This window comes from Schistosoma mansoni, assembly GCF_000237925.1.
Source record: "Schistosoma mansoni, WGS project CABG00000000 data, supercontig 0214, strain Puerto Rico, whole genome shotgun sequence".
Lineage (NCBI taxonomy): Eukaryota > Metazoa > Platyhelminthes > Trematoda > Strigeidida > Schistosomatidae > Schistosoma > Schistosoma mansoni.
Window position 1 is genome coordinate 196,117 of NW_017386083.1, and position 18,525 is coordinate 214,641.

Genomic DNA, 18,525 nt, shown 5'->3' on the forward strand with positions numbered 1-18,525 from the left:
CATCTCGATTACTCCCAACAATTCACCATGAGTGGTACAGCCTCTTGAATGCAGTACTTTGTATTTTGTTGGTGCACAGTACAAGTCATACTTTAGATGTTGACCATTGAATGATCAACTGAGTTTTGCATAGTCTTCATACCATCACAAAATTATCCATACACCGGAGACTGAATAATCTTTTAATAATGAGATGAACACTACCACGTAGGTTGCAGGTAGCTGAGACTAAAATAAATTATTATTCCGACTAAAACGTTGTTCCTAGTCATTCGTGAGAAAATAACGAATCTTTCAATACATAATAAACTTAGTTTAGTTTAGTTAAGATGCATAATCTGCATAACCCTCAGTTTCAAGATATTTGTCTGGAGCATATCTTCTATTATAATGTGAAACTTTCGCAACCGACTAATTGGGATTACAAAGGACAAAATTATTAAAACTTTAATCTCAAAATAAAAATTTTCGATAGTGTTTTTAAATGCGTGAGTTATAGAATAATTTGCAGAAACGTGATATTAAATAATGAGAAAACATACCTTTTGTAACGTACTCGGCAGAGCGAAAATCAAGATTAGTAGATTTATACAATTAAGGAGCAAACATGTAGAACCGAGCGTACAGCTTAAGTATTCAGTTGATGTATGTACTTTCCACCGGCTAAGTAAGATAACTGAGCATGGTGGTCCTACAGTGAATCCGATACCATAAGCCAGACCAACAACCGCCATTCCTTTAGTACGCAATGTATCACTGCTGATATCGCCAACAAGTGCTAATACAACACCGACATTTGCTCGTGCAGCACCACATAATACACGATATATCAGTAGCCACAAAAATGACTTACCTAACGCTGACCAGAAAACATTAACGATTATAAGCGATACCTGTTAAATAAAAAAGTTGAAAAAAATACAACAAAGAAATAATCATTGTGTAAAACTAATTACATCGTACTTCAACACAACACGTAATCTAACAGAAAATAAATACTATTTCCCCTGTAGCCATTCCACAGCTACTGCCAGTCCCATGCACACACAACGGAGGAGGGTTGAGCATGGGGTCGACAACCCCATCACGTAAATAACAACATTGCCAAAAAAACACTGACCAGATTAAACAAATTAAACCATTCAAACTCTGCCCTCTGGGTTGAAGGATCTTCATGAAGAAGAATTATAACGCCTCATAATGAAAGCCAAGATTCTTCGGAAGTCATGAGGCTGATGCACCTTCTAACAGACAGATCAAAAATTAATATAGGTAAATGGAATGTTCGGACAATGTGGGAAACCGCGAGGACCAGTCAAATAGCTACGGAAATGAGGAGATACAACTTGGTGGTTCTCGGAACCAGGGAAACCCATTGGACCCAAGCTCGACAGAAAAGAATAAATTCGGCAGAGATGCTGCCGTACTCTGGTCACAAAAAACAAAATGCATACACAAAGCTACATGGGTCTCACCAAATCACATCACGGAGAACCAGACAGATCATGTTTGCATCACTAAAATATTCAGAAGGTCAGTGGAAGATGTGAGAACTAGGAGAGGAGTTGACAAAACTTCAGATCACCACCTGGTGGTCGCCAAGATGAAACTGAAATTGGAGAAGCAGTGGAAAACTGGAGAAACAGCATTACAAAGGTTCAATACAGTCTTCCTTCGACATACTGACAAACTCAACGAATTCAATATAACTCTCAACAACAGATTTCAAGCCTCACAAGACCTACTGAAAGAAGAAGAAACTGCTATGGTGGACAAGTGGAAAGGGGTCAAAGAAGCACTAACTTCAACGTGTCACGAGGTGCTCGGCCGCAACAATCATTATCATAAGGAATGGATCTCCATTGAAACCCTCGCCAAGATTCAAGAAAGGAAGAACAAGGAGACAGCAATTAACAACAGTAGAACAAGAACAGAGAAAGTCAATGCACAAACTGAATACACAGAAGCAAACAAGCAAGCGAAGAACAGCATTAGAGCTGACAAATAGAAATATGTGGAAGAGCTAGCAACGACAGTGGAAAAAGCTGTAACAGAAGGAAATATGAAACAACTACATGACACAACGAAGAAACTGACAGGGAACTATTGTAAATCAGAGATCAGTCAAAGAAAAAGGGGGAAAGCCAATCACCGAAATTCAAGGACAGGGGAACAGATGGGTAGAACACTTTGAAGATCTCTTGAATAAACCGGCTCCATTGAATCCACCGGACATTGAAGCAGCACCTACAAACCTTCCTATAGATGTTACTCAACCAACGATCGAAGGAATCAGGATGGCCATCAGACTAATCAAGAGTGGGAAAGCAGCAGGATCTGACAAAATGCCAGCTGAAGCATTGAAGTCAGACACACAAGTATCTGCAAATACGCTCCACATTCTCTCCAGAAATAACTGGGAAGATGTGTAAACTCTCATGTATCCTAGCAGCATCATCGATGAATGTGGAGGAACTGGTGCAGACGTAAAGGCGAAGATTGGAAAAGTAAGGGCCACATTCCTACAATTGTAGAACATATGGAACTCAAAACAACCGTCAGACAACATCAAAGTCGGAATCTGCAATACGAACGTCAACACAGTTCTGCTGTACGGAGCTGAAACGTGGAGAACTACCACAACCATCATCAAAACAGTACAGGTATTTGTAAACAACTGTCTACGCAAGATACTACAGATCGGTTGACGGGATATTATCAGCAACAGCCTACTGTGTGAGAGAACAAACCAGATTCCAGATGAAGAGGAAATTCGAAAAAGACGTCTCAAGTGGATAGGATATACATTGTGGAAATCATCAAACTGCATCAGGAGGCGAGCGCTAACTTGGAATCGTGAAGGGAACAGGAATATAGGAAGACCAAGAAATACATTGTGTAGGCAATGGGAAGCAGACATGAGAAGGATGAATAACAACTGGAAAGGATTGTCCAGGACAGAGTTGCATTGAGAATGCTGGTGGGCGGCCAATTTTCCTCCACCAAAGATAACAGACGTAAAGAAGTAAGAATCGAAGGACGGTAAGCGTGATTGTTTGCTGAGTATGGACAGACAAGAGTGCAGCTTTATGACTTTTAAATTTTTGATTTTATTCCATCTTATTAATTTATACTCTGGACTTAACGAGAGTGAAAGCATTCAGTTTTGTAGAATTAAGTATTGTCTAATGTTACTCTGGCCCTTTGCTTTTGGTCGCGAGTCTGGTATCTGGTGGTACGTGATTTGTTGGGTTGTTCGATTATTCAGTCTGGTGGTATTGTGAACTCTGTAACTCAGATCAGTCTTATTACCGTATTATTGTAGTATACTGAAGATACATATTTTAGTTCATTCGTCATATCACTATTGAATCTTTTGCTTTTCAGCCATAATTAAAAGAATAGCTTTGAAGAGTCTGTGTTAAAAAAAGCTAGTAAGTCAATGTAAATTACTTCATATTCACAACTTAACAACAGCATTAAAGCACAATTAGTCAGTAATTGTTCCCACTTTTCTACGATTGGAATCTTAACAGCTGCCAACCAGGAGGAGGAAGGGTGCTGTTCTGTGGACACCGCTGCGATCTTGGAGTCGAGGTGCTGGTTGGGGAAGTCTGGTGCTTAGAGTTGACGTCGAGTGGAGTGTTGTGGCGGGGCCTCGTTGGCTGTAGCAAGTGCTGTCGATGGAGACGAGCGGTGGGACGTGCGGCTGCTGGGCGGACATCGGATGTAAATGGCTCAGCAGGCCGGTGGAGTACGGGTGTTGAACGTCCCAGGTGCCGGGTGGATGTCGGATGTTGGTCCCCGGCAGGTCGACGGAGCTATGGAGGTCAGCGCGCCGCAGACTCGACATTTTGACAGAGAGCTTGGCACAGACTGCAGTACAAGAAGAAAGTGTGCACGGTGAACAGAACCACCGCATGAACGAATGCTTTAAAGGGGGGACGAGTGTAGTGTGGTCTACTTATATCCACATAATTAGTATATGGCAACGGTCAGACATGGAATGTATTTCGGCAGAAGACCGATAAGGAAAGAACTGAAATGAAACGCAATTGGTAGGAAGATGCATGAACAGTGGAATTAGAGAAGATGAACTGATATTTACAGAAGAAACAGTGAAGATTGAGACAATTGGTTGTTATTTGCAAATTAATTGTTTGTTGTATGGTTATCAGAATTCAGTGAGATAGTCTGTCATTCGTAATTAAATACATTCAATTGTCCCCAACTATTCTCTGTTCACTAAATTATAAAATCATTCTATTCAACTAAAACATCTACGAATTTCACTACCTACTCTACCATAGTCGTTATTTACAATTGTACAACAAATATATTCTGCTAAAGTTATTTTAACAGGATATTCTGATGCATCATAAACTGGGTGGCTTTACCACGTTACACGCAAGTTGCACAACTGTTACTGACGTTTTCTAAAACGATGTCTTTATGCTACCCAGGAAAATTCTGGATGGCAATAGCCAAGTCATATATATACCCACAAACCTGAAGGACAATTAAGATCGGCTTTCTACCAAAATAGTCTGATAAAGCCCCAGCTACAGGAGATGAAACAAATTGCATCAAGGATGATAATGACGATAGAAGGCCTAAAACGAAAATATTGTTGCTAAATTGTGAAACATACCTCCAATGAATACTCTGTCCCATGTAGAACCTTCTTGAAAACCCAAAGCAAAACCCATGTGTTGGACATATTTCTTGGACAAAATATAAAACCATTCCTTTTGTAATATACAAATAATGCAACTTACTTTTTCAGACTCGTATGTTTCTAAAAGAGAAGGCATCCATGGTAGAATCATACTCACAGTTACGATGTCGAGGAAGAGGAAAACAAAAATAACAAGCATATTTCTCGAAATAGTCATCTTCAAAATAGTTGGAAACGCCGACTTACATGTACCTAGTATTACTTAAAAATTAATTAAGAATATTTTGTAATGTTGAATTTATGGGAAGATTAGGTCAGTTCTGTACCAACAAAAATACCATGTAGCAGAACATAGAGCATGAAAGATGAGAAGCAACTTATTGAATCACAAGAAAATGAACTTCATCTAAGAAAGTAATTGTGGCATGCCATAAACACAGGAAATATTTTCAAGCGGTTAGGAGTTTATTATTACTGCTAAACTTGGCAGTACATATATCGAAGGAAAATAAGAAGCTACAGAAGTGATAATGGCGTTAATCCCTTAAGCATATGGTTTAACCTATCTATAACTCAGGGTATATCATCAAAGAACTGGAATAACACTATAAGTCCCGTCTTCAAAAAATACCTGAGAACAATCAACCCGTAAGCCTAACCAGTTTGATTGTCAAGGTTCTTGAAAAGACCATTCCGAAAAACGTATTTAAGTATCCAGACGAAAACTGATTCTTTCTGAAAAGCAGTGCGGTTTTAAAACAGCTTATTCATGTTTCATGAAATTATTAGTAGCTCGAGAAGGCTGATGAGCCCTTACAGACCAAAAGTCACCTATGGATGTAGCTTTCATCGACTTCATTTAAGCCTTTGAAAAAATTCCAGATAACATGCTGTTGTCTAAGCTATGATATCGGGATTGAAGGTAAGCCGCTTATGTGGATAAACGATTTCTTGATTAGGCGTCAACTAAAGTGTACGGGTTGACTCGAAGTTGTCTAGCTGGAGGGGAGTGCCCCAGAGTACAGCTTTGGGGCCAGTATTACTCCTCTTATGTGCAAACAACCTACTTGGTCTCCTACAATCATCGGTTTCCTTATATGCTAAGGATATCAAGATATGGGGAAAGATAGAAAGTGAGGGTGCTAGTTTTGAGCTTCAAAATGACCTGCAGAAAGTATCTGAATGTTCTAGAATTTGATCGTTACCGATAAGTGCTTCCAAATGTACTATGTTGTATATTGGTCACCAAGGTAAGGACACATAACCGGTGAATAATATCGAGCAACCTGTTGTTCAGACACACACTGATTTAGGAGTTGTTGTCAGTCAAGTCCCAAAAACTGCCAAAACTTCCAGAACCCTCTGGTTGATGAGTAGAGCCTTTGGCCACGTAGATGATAGAACCTTCAACTTCGCCAAGTATTCGTTTGTACTAAACTTAACTACTGCGCACGAGCAGTCAGCTTCAGCCTGATAAAGACAATGAGCAGTTGAAAAATGCTCAAGGAACCACAAACAATTGGATTCTCGGAATCGCAGAGCTACCGTATGACGAGAGACCGGCTGAACTAAACCCATTCTGCTTGTCATATAGGAAGGCTAGAGGTGACTTGACCACAGTTCTAAAACTGTCTAATAATAAGTTCGCATCTGATAGGGTCTCACTTTTTTGACTCTGGAGATAGAGGATTTATAATGAGATTCCGACAAGTTCACAAGCTCAGAACAAACTACTTACTGATCAACTATGGACTTTTTCAATGAATCACTAAGACTGGAACTCCCTAACTCGACAGTCGACCTAATCTCCATTTGGTGAAGTTTTTAACAGAAGGTTGGTTAAACTGAGGGACCCCATTTTCAGAAGTAACGGAGGTCCTCCAGCCTTCTGTCCTCCTCAAAATGAAACTAAGCGTAGATGAAATATCTAGATGCTCCAACTTACTTCATTTGAAGGCTCAAAAACATCATTTTATGAAAATTTTAGGCATGCGTATGATTAATTAGTTTACACGAAAAATAATAGCTCACAGTCGTATTGCGCCTCGTTCTAGCGACTAAAAAAATCCTTATTTGAACATTTTCGAACTATCTGGAGAACTAAATGGTCCGAACCCTATGTTTCTGACACCATAAAAGCATCTTTTAACTCGTCATATCCCGTTCATAAACCTATGTTGTGCGTCAAGCTTGAAGATGTTATTTGAATTCCTCCGTATTTCCAACATGTATGACTTGCAAGCTATCCAAAGACGACAGTTGGTCAGGTGATATTGTAGGCTTAAAATTTTTCACCAATTCGGTTTTTATACGCCTAATCACCTCTTATTTCATGATTAGAGTTTCTGCAGGAACACTAACAGAATACTACCCAACCTAACTGCGTTGGTGAAATTATAGAAAACTTCTGGTAGGTTATGGGGTTTTCCCCAAAATTTGTAAGGAATGTGGTACTTTGTTCCAAAGTTTGTGGGAATTTCGGGGAAACATCCCAAAGTGTTATAAGATTCTGGGGAAATATTGAGTAGAACCTGAATTTCCCCAGACGTGACCAAATTTCCAGGTTATTGTACTATTTCCCCAAATTTTTCTGTGGCAGTTTTCCCAATAGTTACCCAACCAGGAAAAAATTTTCCCTAAAATAGGGAGATATCTCCCTATATTCGGTAAGAATTCTGTAGAATGGTTTAAGAATGAACCCTGGAACCCACTATTGGGCACCACCTTCATTGATGAAGGACTACTCGCAGAAACGAGATTTGAGCAGGATTACGAACTGAAAAACCACTACAGACCAGCAGACAATTATGAACAAAATTTCAAATAAGCTACAGGTACTCAGCCTTGAGAGGCACCGACCTTGACGCCTTCATCGTTTAAACTTTGTTCGGTTGAATTGTACAATCACTAGTTCCTGAAGTAAAATGACCACCTCTTGTCTAGCGGTTGAGTAAGATTTAACCTTTTTATTCTGGTTAGAGGTTTTTTCTGCACTTACACCCCATCATCATAATGTATCGTTTGTACTAATTAACGATTTTCATGTAACTGTTTCGGTGCCCCGTTTAAAATTCCAACATACAATACCTCAAAGTGTTCACACTGATTCATTTCTGACTTAAATGCCGGTTTCTTTCCGACTATTGAATTGTGAACTGGGCGCTTCTAGGATTTCTCAGTTCGTATACCGATTGCAACTATTTCGAATGATCATTCACGTTCTTTCAAATGCTACTGTACTGTCCTTTTCAGAATTCAGACCCTTTTGGTGAGGTGAGTAGGGTAGGAACTGTATCTCTTATGGGGTAAGGTATGATAATGTAGGGGATTCTTCCCATATGAGGTCATCATTAAACACTGGAAATATTTTTGAGTAATTCGAGTCTATTTATCTGATAATCTGGGAAGAACCACTAAAACTGACAGTTCCAGAATGTCAATGGAAAAAAACAGTAAACGGGATTGCGACACTGAGACAGACTTTGTTATATGGATAGTTTCGACTAAGTCGCTATAAACTCCTCAGAATAAATATAGTTGTAAGTCTTGGATGGCTACGATAATCGTGCTAGTTACACTGAACATACCCCTAGTTGTAGGCACCCAGTTAACAATTTACACCGAAATCACGATTCGATCACCAATGAAGGGGTTAGAAGATATATTTGAAGTGTGTCAGTTCAGGATTATGCTGTTTGTCGTTCTTGAAGCATCGCCGATTAATCCACCCATAGCGTACGACTAGAATAGCAAATGTAGCTGTAGATAATTCCCCAAAATCAATAGCTTTCTAAGTGTTCGACATTGGATGCTGACCACGTTGTTTAAGTGGACTTGTTTAACTGAAGGCTTTCGGTCATGCATCCGTACCAGATCACGTTTCGACTCAGCGTGGGACTCAGCTCCTACGTTCACTAGCCAGCTTAGAACAAACGCTTCTCAATATATTGATAACGTATCAAATATATCTTCCCTACCTCTTCTCGTCTGACTTCTGATTTCCATTGGTCGGGGAAAAGCTTTCTCATATAGAAGGTGCTACTGGTAGCAGGTTGTAAAATCAGAATACTAGTCGTATCTTCACAAGAAAACGTAATTTTTATCCTGGTACCAAAATTTATTTGTAACTCGTCAGCAATCAACTCAAATACATTGGTCTTCAGGTTTTAGGTTCCTGCAACAAAATTTCCAAATTGTCATATAACAACCATGTAACGCCGAAAGGTCTAGAAGCAAGATAATGAAAAATGACTTAAGATTTTGAGCAAAACAAATAAGTCTAAGTCCTGTAAAAATAACCATATTCACAATAACAGTTTATGGTCCGTCAAATACTTTGAATTCCCCCCATAGCAATTTATGGAAATTGATTTATTGAAATTGATTATTTGTCGAGAGTGGTGAGTGGAACGATGAACCCAAATACAATCTTATACAGACTCCTGAACGAACGTCTTCTGTAAAAGGTATAATAAGTAAAATTATCAAGGTTCTTCAAAAAGGTTTGGTTCGGGTAATTTATTTACCGACAGAGCTGCCTCTGAATGTTATGGTGTGGACCTGAAGTGCTGATCAACCGGAAGTTTTAATCCAATGGACTTGGTATTGGGGAACAGTCCTTTGAAACCTTGTCGAGTTGTTTCTTCTTACATTGAGGAGTAAAGGGATTAATAATGAGGTGGAATAATCATCAGCTCGGTTCCTTGAAACGACCTCCTTTCACCCTTTTCCGTCGTCTTGGAAAAGTAACAAAGATATAGGCGCGCACCAAATACGCTTATTTTTACCCAAATATGCAGACCGTGTTGAAGAAGCATCTGTACATAAGCCCCTATATATTATGAGGTATCACAAACAGTTTCAGTTCTTATCTTCTTAAAAGATATGTTGGAACGTTTAAAAAATTAGCTTTCTTCTTTTTGATTAACAAAGCAACCAACAAGCTATATAACACGTAAATAAAGAGAAAGCTAATGAGGTAGTAAAATGTCCGACATACAGAAGTCGTTTCGATGTTCCTGTCACCTTTCTGTTTTTCTGAACGTGTCATCATGGTCTGATAAACAGGTGTCGCTGAAGTTTCCTTGTGTTCGTTGAATATCAGGGGTCGTATCCTAATTCTGGGGATCATGCTACCAAGTTATACGATGACAAGGATGGCTAAGAACACCCGTCTCCTAATTAAGAAGCCTTAATTCACGGAAATCGGTGCTAACCTTATTGGTTTTATTAGACCTACTCCAAGCTGAGGGCACTCAGTCAGACGCGGTGTCATCCTCTGTTCATTGGATTTTTTGGGATCAATAGCTTCTACCTTGTCACGAAGGTCCTTGGATGAAATTATAGACTACTGCAAGCTTGAAGTTAGAAGAATGAAGAAAAAAGCAGTGTAGAATAAGTTCAAAACATTACTAGACGAGATCAAATCGATAAGTGTAGTAAAAGGAGCGATTGCAAATGAATAAAGATCGGTAGACTAAATCAGGACTAAGGTTGAGTGTGAAACGACAGGAATTGTAGGACATGATGATAGTCAAAAAATCAGTGAAATAAAACCTTCCCTTATGTATATATAGATTGAAAACTTTGTTACTTGAGCTCTAAAAAGTACGTTAAATGCTTTAAACGGTTTTTCAAAACCTAGTAGGATATTCCTCCTAGAGTATGTTCTTAGTGTAACTCATACACATGTTAGCGATACTCAACGTTTTGACGATTTATTTTGCAACACTTCTTCCATCTGTTTATTGGCATTTTTGACGTCAGTAGGTTCTTTACAGGTAACGAAAGATGAGATCAAGTGTAGGAATTTATAAGACCACCAAGCTAGGCTGATAATTAAGCCTATATCAACGTATTTGTCTCAAAGACCAGTGTGATTGTATTGAATTCAGAGCCCTTTTTCATAGTTTTGAGACTTTTCTCAGACTAGTACTTCTTGCAAGAGTGCGATGGGTGCGATATATTTCTACTTTCATGTGAACTTTTGTCACTTCAATTATATTTATTTAACCAACAATCGTGAGTAGATAAGTGTTCAGTCACTTTAACGAATGAAATTCTAATATCGCAGAACCAACGAACCAAACTTCATCTGAATAAACTAAGCTACATTCTTTGGCGTTGTGTGCAAAGCTTTTTCAGTGACTTGTATTAAGTTATTTCAGATCACAAACTTGTTGCTTAACTTGATCGGTCCTAATTTAACAAAGAAAACAAATAATGTTGGAAGTACAAAATACCTCAGCTTTCTCAGTACAATCAAAGATTTCTCAAGTACAAACAGTTCGGTAAAAGACAAAATGAATGGTTTATGAATAAACCTTCGATACCTGAAAGTCAGTATGAGCATTCCCAACAAAATACGATCAAATATCTATATTCGATGATTTAAGTAACTGATCGACTCTGAAGAAGCGACTTACATTAAGTCACGAAACCTCAAGACTAGGATTTTTATACATCGGGCTATCACAAAAATATATGTGTCGTTAACTTTCTATCTGATGCTCAATTTATTTGAAACTATCGAGTCTGACCATGGCTGTTATGGTAAGTCAACCAGAAGTAGCCTAATGAGAAGGCCAACGGATGGCAATCAGAAGTGACCTGGAGGGCGAGTTCATCTCACTGATCAAGATATGGATTAATTTCCTAAGGGGTGGAGTTACATATATACAAATTAGTATTTCTGCATTTTATTCGGTAGCCCAATATGTTTTCTTGCTCACTCTTGTGTTCTCGTTCAAGTGTTCAGTTGTGGGGTTGCTGCGCAACATATCGTGTATCAGTATCACAGTCCCAGCACCTCCCATCACATCAAATACAACAATAAAATTAAATAAAGTAAATCTTAATTACGGTCAGATAATAAGTACCTAGGAGAGCAAAGCTGAGAAAAATGAAACAGTTGTGAGAGTCTTGAATAAGAGTAAAAATCATGATAGATCAAAAACATGATACATACCGCTCAACAAAACTCTTTGAAGAATTCATTTAAACCACACCCGCCCTATTCATAAAAGGTGGTATTTTTCCTTCTGAGTTAGTTTTACAGCTTTGATCGTTTATCGCGCATCAACACTACTGTTTTTACTGTAATTTAAATGGTTAAGTCAAAATAATGCCACGATTATTGTCATTTTTAACAGGATTATTGGGGATCTATACTTTTATAATGTGGCGTATATATATATATATATCACTCTCCCAATTTTCCTTCTGGTTATCAATTTTTGTCTTCACTTGCTTCTCCCCAAAGTTATTCTAAACTTTGTCTGATGACTCGATGTGATACAAAGAGCAACAGTCAAACCATAGGTTAACAATAAATTGTGGATAATGGTCTGCAGTTAGATGAGTGTAATCAGTGGTATCACGAGATTTGTACGAATTAGACACCTGCAGTTACCAAACCTGGATTGTATCTGTTTGTCTCAGCAATCCTGCTCGGATGAAAAGAGCTGCAGCAAAGGTGAAGGCTGCTAAAATTCACAATATGTGGAGCCCCTTGATGACTATTGCTCTATCGACAGATAAACTGACAATCGGTCGTCTTGGGCAGTCTCCAAATCGACTGATTCAGGTGAGCTAAATGAACAAGCAGCGACCTGAGTGAAGCCTTTCAAGCATAAGACATCAAGGAAGTAGGTTCCTTCTTTTCCCTGCCCTCTAAGTGGCAGCAGTAAGGAAACGGTCAATAAACCATATCTCAAGGCTAGGTGTGTTACCAAAAAGAAAATTAACAACATGACCACCAAAGTCACTCATGATCATCCAAGATCCCACGAAGCGTGCAACGTAACCGTGACTGAAACTCCAGTGAAATGTGATGGGTGGGTACAAATCAAGTGTAAGAAACGACCTAATACCATAAAAGAAGGCTAGTCAACCTCACACTATTTGAGATTTCGAAGGGTGATCATAGTAACAGATTAGTTACTCTATGTAGAGCCAAGAAGGGAGAAGCCTTGAGCCTATCACTCGTTTTGAACATGGAATCAGAAGCACAGAAGGCCTACTAGAAGAAATATTTCTTGCGACATGTCCTTATAGGTTTGTGGGTTGGATAACCTGACAGTCTTGAAAAAACCAGACCAGGCTTCTAAAGATTGTATTCAAGTCGTTCAGTGAGAGAAACCTAAAGCTACGGGGTGCATATGAACTGAAAGGATAGAGCTTTTGTCCGTAAGCAGTTGACACTAGTGAAGATGAAAAAGTTAGAAAAGGGAAGAGAACTAAAGCTAATGGTAGATGCTGGTGAAAATGACATCTGAATTGCAAATTTTAGAGTACAGGAGGTTCGACAGTAAATGGAGCTCATGCTACTTTGGGTGCAGCACAAAACTACAGATGATCTTCGTATCATTATACAAATGCAAACAGATCGCTCAACAAGTAAATGGAGTAAGACGTACAGGTAGGTTCTACCAGCATTGATGTAATCCCCATCAATGAAATTCAGCCAATTTAATTTGTAGACAAAGAGCACAGAATGTTGAGGGTTTCACTTCACTAAAAGCCATCAGAAATCAGAAGCGTAAAGGAGGAGTAGGTTCAACGATTAGGAATACCATCCTCTTTACTATCATCAATGAAAATGCTGTGGTGTTTTTTTCTACCCACTCAATCCTTGAAACTGAACGAATAACTACTGGGAATATTTACATTGAGAAGGTAACCCGGAGAAGGTAAAAGATGATGAATGCGAGAGCAACTGATTGGTACGGCATTGATCGGACTCATAATCGTGGCCATCATATGTAACCCATTCCTATTCACATTAAATATATTATCCCATCCCCAGTCCAATTTTTTTTCAGAATCGCCTAACATCACATTGCTGACTGTCATGTAGGACGAGTCAGTATCGACAATGATGTGACTACCACGTTAGACCTTATAGATAAGGTGGTCAAATCATAACGAACCTACGAATAAACTTCTATAATAGCAAGGATAAATGTTCTATTATTGACTTGGACAGGAATTCCACATTCGTGAGACTGAGTAAAGAAACGCAGCGTGTTACTGATTCACATATTCTCTTTAACATTATCGATTGGTTTTTACTTATGTCAACTCGTTATTCTATTTGAATATTGTTCACATGTATTGTGTTGTAATGTTGATTAACAATCATAATCAGCTTTCTAGCTCGGTAGACACTAAGAGTTATTCAACTATATTTACGATTAGCAATAACGATCTTTATTAGCGCTTATATGATTCAGTGATTAGGTTTATTAAAATATCGAACGCTGGAGAATGTGGAGCATAATGGGCGCAAATACATATAGGCTAACATTTACTGTAAGCAAGGACTAGATAGTTATCTGGACTTAATCTACATCTTGGTTCTTCACAAAGAATTTACTATATATCAAACTATGGACGGTCCCTTGGTGTTTTTCGTGCCGGTAGGTACTCCTCGTTCTGGCGATAGGAAAAACCAGATTATTAGTGAATAGGTCTTTATTTATGTCGTAGAACTACACACAGTGTAGCGCGATGTCACCTGTTTAAACACACGACGCTTTCCAACATTCAATCTCAGATAATTGGAAATATAATACCTATAGAAGATGAGGAAGTGAATGGATACTTGAGCTCTATTGTTTTGACACATGCTTAGAGGTCAACTCACAACTAATCAACCTACGTTGTTACATGTCTTTTCTTTCGGCCACTGCCTGCTTGATTCCCAATTTTAAGTTCAGTTGCCAAACAACAAATGCAATGTTGCAGAGGCGTACTTTGAGTTTAAACTATGAGGTCTCTTAATTTTGAGCTCATTTTCGATGGTCTGTACAGTGATATCCACAAATTTAACTGGACTCTTGGACTGGTACTGAATCGACTGAATGACAAAAATTCAACAATATCAAGCACCCTGGTATTAGCTGAACTACTGTATGATTAATGTGGTTCCTTTTCGATGTACAATATGTTGTAGTTTGCTCTCTACAGGGCGGATTTATAAATTAAGCTAGGTTTTGAAAATAAGCTTTGCGAGTTTTATATATATTTATTATATATATATATATACATATATATATAATCTGTGCGACACCCAAAACCGTTATCGGCATAAAATATATGTATATATATTTTTTTGAATGTTACATGGCCGACTTTATCAAACTCTTATGAAAAGTAAATATAATACCAGAATTGCACTGAAATGATGACTAAACTATCACGTAGCTGCTAATCAGGCAAGCTTTAAAATTCAGAACTCCGGCTTCAGTACCAGACCAAGCTTATCGACAAATTTGTCTCCAATCCGAAAAGCTTATTCTGTGATGCAGCTTTTCTTCGACAAGCCAAAATTAGAGTTTCCCAACTACTAGGTCCTAATGGTCCAACCAATAACGACGGTGATGCCGTTGATCTTTCGGCTGAACGATACTCTCAGACATTTCAACTTACCCACATCTACTACACTGATGAAAGCTTCCTCTGCAGCTGCAAAGGACTTTCCGAATTGAACCTGAGCGTTGACTTGGTGTTCCGTAAACTGTGGCACCTAGGAAACTGCACTTCCCCTGGTCCGGATATGGTTCATTCTGCTATACTGAGGGAAGCAGCTTCAATCCTGGCAACACCGCTTAGCATGGTGTTCTCACACTCGCTAAGTCAAGGTTAACTACCAGAACCTTGAATGCTGGCTCACATCACGCTAATTTTCAAAAGAGATCGATGCTGCGAACCTTCAAGCTACCGAACGGTGGCCCTTCTCTCTATGGTATACACGACTACGCATTATCCTTAAATTTCTTCTCACCCCAAAAGCATGATTTCAGGAAGGTTCACTCTTGCATAATCAACCTGCTGGTTGCAATGGACAGATGGACAACCATGCTTGATCGCAAGGGGAAGGTTGGCATCATTCACCTTGACTTCTCAAAACATTTTGATAGGGTCAACCAAATACGTCTTATCAATAAGCTCAAACGATTAGGCATCAAACCACCATTAATTGGTTGGCTGACTTCATATCTAAATAATCGACATTTTAAAGTCAGGGTTAACTTCACTCTATATCAGACTATGAAATGTTCTAGTGGGGACCCCAGGGCTCAATACTAGGACCTCTTCTCTTCTTGATGTACATCAACGATCTTCCACAACAAGTATCGTCTGACTTATTGCTTTTTGCGGATGATGTAAAACTTTGAAGAGAGAGATACGCAACCGAGAGGATATGCTGGCACTTCAGGAGGATCTGACTCGACTTCAAAGTTGGGCAGACGACAACGGACCTACCTTTAGTACTTCAAAGTGTAAAGTAGTCCATCTGGGACATGTTGCAGACTATAGTTACAACTTAAGCAACTCTTTAAAAGTATCCCAGGTCGTAAAAGATTTAGGAGTGTTGGTACCCTACGACTTGAAGTCGTACACTAACTGTGATTAAAACGCTTTTCGAGCAAACCTCGCACTGGTAACATTGAAGCACATTTTTGGCCAGTTTGACGGTAGAACCTTCCACATAATCTTCAACAGTTTTATTCGTCCCCATTTAGAGTACGGAAACATAGTGTATCCAGCAGCGAGCCACTCAAATTGAAACCTTGTGAAGAGCGCATACAATCACTTAACCTTTACCCGTAGAGTATAGGCGTCTTAGAGATGACCTTTTTATGGCTTATGGTATCGTTAACACTTCTAGTCATCCCTTTAAACATCTTCTTAAGCTTAGTCACAACACTAATCTAGGGGGTAACACCCAGAAACTGGAGACCTAACATAGCTGAACGGACTGTAGACACAACTTCTACTCCGTAAGAGTTGTCAAATGCTGGAATTCGCTGCTAACTGAGCTAGTTCAAGCAACTTCCCAGGAGTCCTTCAAGAGGAAACTTGACCTATTCTCAAAGACTAAAGATAACATATTATTATGATTTACCAAATTCTTTCTTCCTCCATTATCGTTAATATACCTAGGTTCTTGCCTGGAGGTATTGATATTCCACTAGACATGGAAGCCCGTTAAGCGAAAGTTTCCGCCCTCAACCATTTTCACCAATTGAACTTTTATTGACTCTCGAGATAGAGGATTTACAATGAGATTCCGACAAGTTCACAAGCTCAGAACAAACTACTTATTGATCAGCTATGGACTTTTTCAATGAATCACTAAGATTGGAACTCCCTAACTCGACAGTCGACTTACTCTCCATTTGTCGATGTTTCCAATATAGATTCTGATCATCTGTGGTATCACTATCTTATCAGTCTCATTAACAGTTATTCCTAACGAAATCGAATCTTCAGCATATTGGATATTAGGATGGTCGGGATTTTTCGCTTAACTTCCAATGCTTACCTCTGATGATGTGGAACTGGCATTGAATTGCGAGGAAACAGTGAGTATATTTCAGCTTTGCGCTACATTCACTCATGTTCACTGACTGATGTGATACGCCTGTGTACTTTTCGGCGCATAAATGTCAGATACCATGATATCAGCTAAATCGGTTGTTGATGTTTTTCCTTTCGGATGTCAGTATTTATTGGAGTTTTGTCATGAAGATAGTATGCAAAATGGATCAAGCACCTCACCAAGTGATCAGGTAAGCGTATTGGTGTTCACAACATTGATTTTAAAGCCTTCTGATTTCTGGAGAACTTGGGGGTGTGGTGGACTGTTTAATGAGCTGTATATCTCTCGGAATACTATCGTATGGAGCTGTGGGACAGAAACAGCTTGTTCCTTTCCAGAGCTTGTACTCAATTTCGATACTCCAATCATAGATGCGTTCAAATCTTCATTCTTTCTACCTGCTCTTCATTCTGGTCAGGGATTTTTGGTGAGTTTTACTAGTAAAGTTAACATAAATGGTAGTCCGGCATTTACATTCTGTAATGCCTATAGATGGGACTTGACGTTTTTCTTATTTGTCTATGCGTTCATTATGATAGTTCTGGATTTCACTCAAAAAGACCAAAAGGTTGCTAAACGGGATAGATTAGAGACAATAATGCCCCGAAAATATTTGTATCATGCCTTTATTAATCTTTATAGCGACGTCGAAGCGCCAGATGGCGTTTACTGAAGGGGAATTATTCATAAAAAATTTGGTAGATATGGTTTCTATTTAGTCTTGGACACTAGAAAAGTAAGATTCGACCTAATATCTAATACACAGTCGTGTGCTTAGTTTCTGAGTTGCAGTATATGTCAGCCATTCATAAGCATATTAGATGCACACCACCATGTCTGACTGTTATCTAAGAGAGCTAAGAAAAAGTAAGGAAAGTCAAGGGAGTAAAAACAATAGAAAGCGTTTAAAGCGTAAAAAAGGATTAATCATCAGTAGTCTGGCAGTGCCAGGGAACAAAACTTGTAATTTCCCACTGTCTATTCAAATCTCACAAATTTCATTCAATTTGTGCGAGGGCTGTGATACTGCCCAGGTGCCCAGACCGAAACAGGTGGTTTTCTTAGGGGGCCACACCACCAGCCGTTGACGTAAAGGTCTAACCCACAAGGCAGTGAAGCATTGTGAGATGCAGTCCTATAGTAGCTGGTGACTAACAATTGATTCATACGCCATTTGTTCCCTCAGGTTACTGGAGCGCATGTGCATCATTGGTTTGGAATCAGGGTTTTCCAACTCCCCCAGGTGGACTCGCAGTGTTCACCAACCCGGTTAAAGCGCCAGACATTCGCTTTTTGTCCTCTGAATTTCGTAAACAACACTACTGCTACGAGAGGGCGGGGGTGTAATAACTAACCTAAAATAATAGTTGTAATGACTGCAACAAATCAAATTATATGTTTACCTTAAAATAGCAACAAAAGACTAATGTAGTTCACAACCGTCCTATCAACTTCTTGT

General features: G+C 39.0%; 2 protein-coding genes across 2 annotated transcripts in view; one reads left to right on the top strand and one right to left on the bottom strand.

Moving 5' to 3' along the window:
- Positions 1-324: 324 nt before the first annotated feature.
- Smp_054640 (tetracycline-efflux transporter, putative) lies at positions 325-4,877 on the bottom strand (the record flags this gene model as incomplete). Its single annotated transcript, XM_018792532.1, has 5 exons — positions 325-411; positions 654-893; positions 4,510-4,613; positions 4,652-4,748; positions 4,779-4,877. The coding sequence occupies 5 exons, from the start codon at positions 4,875-4,877 to the stop codon at positions 325-327; spliced, it is 627 nt and encodes a 208-aa protein (XP_018647233.1).
- A 12,253-nt stretch (positions 4,878-17,130) lies between these two features.
- The window catches only part of Smp_151380 (meiotic checkpoint regulator cut4, putative), a gene marked incomplete at its 5' end in the record, with an annotated part of 56,646 nt that continues 55,251 nt past the window's right edge, over positions 17,131-18,525 (top strand). The window contains 2 exons of the mRNA XM_018792543.1: positions 17,131-17,256; positions 17,293-17,493. Of these exons, the coding sequence (XP_018647234.1) occupies positions 17,131-17,256; positions 17,293-17,493 (327 nt within the window). The remainder of the gene's footprint in view (positions 17,257-17,292; positions 17,494-18,525) is intronic.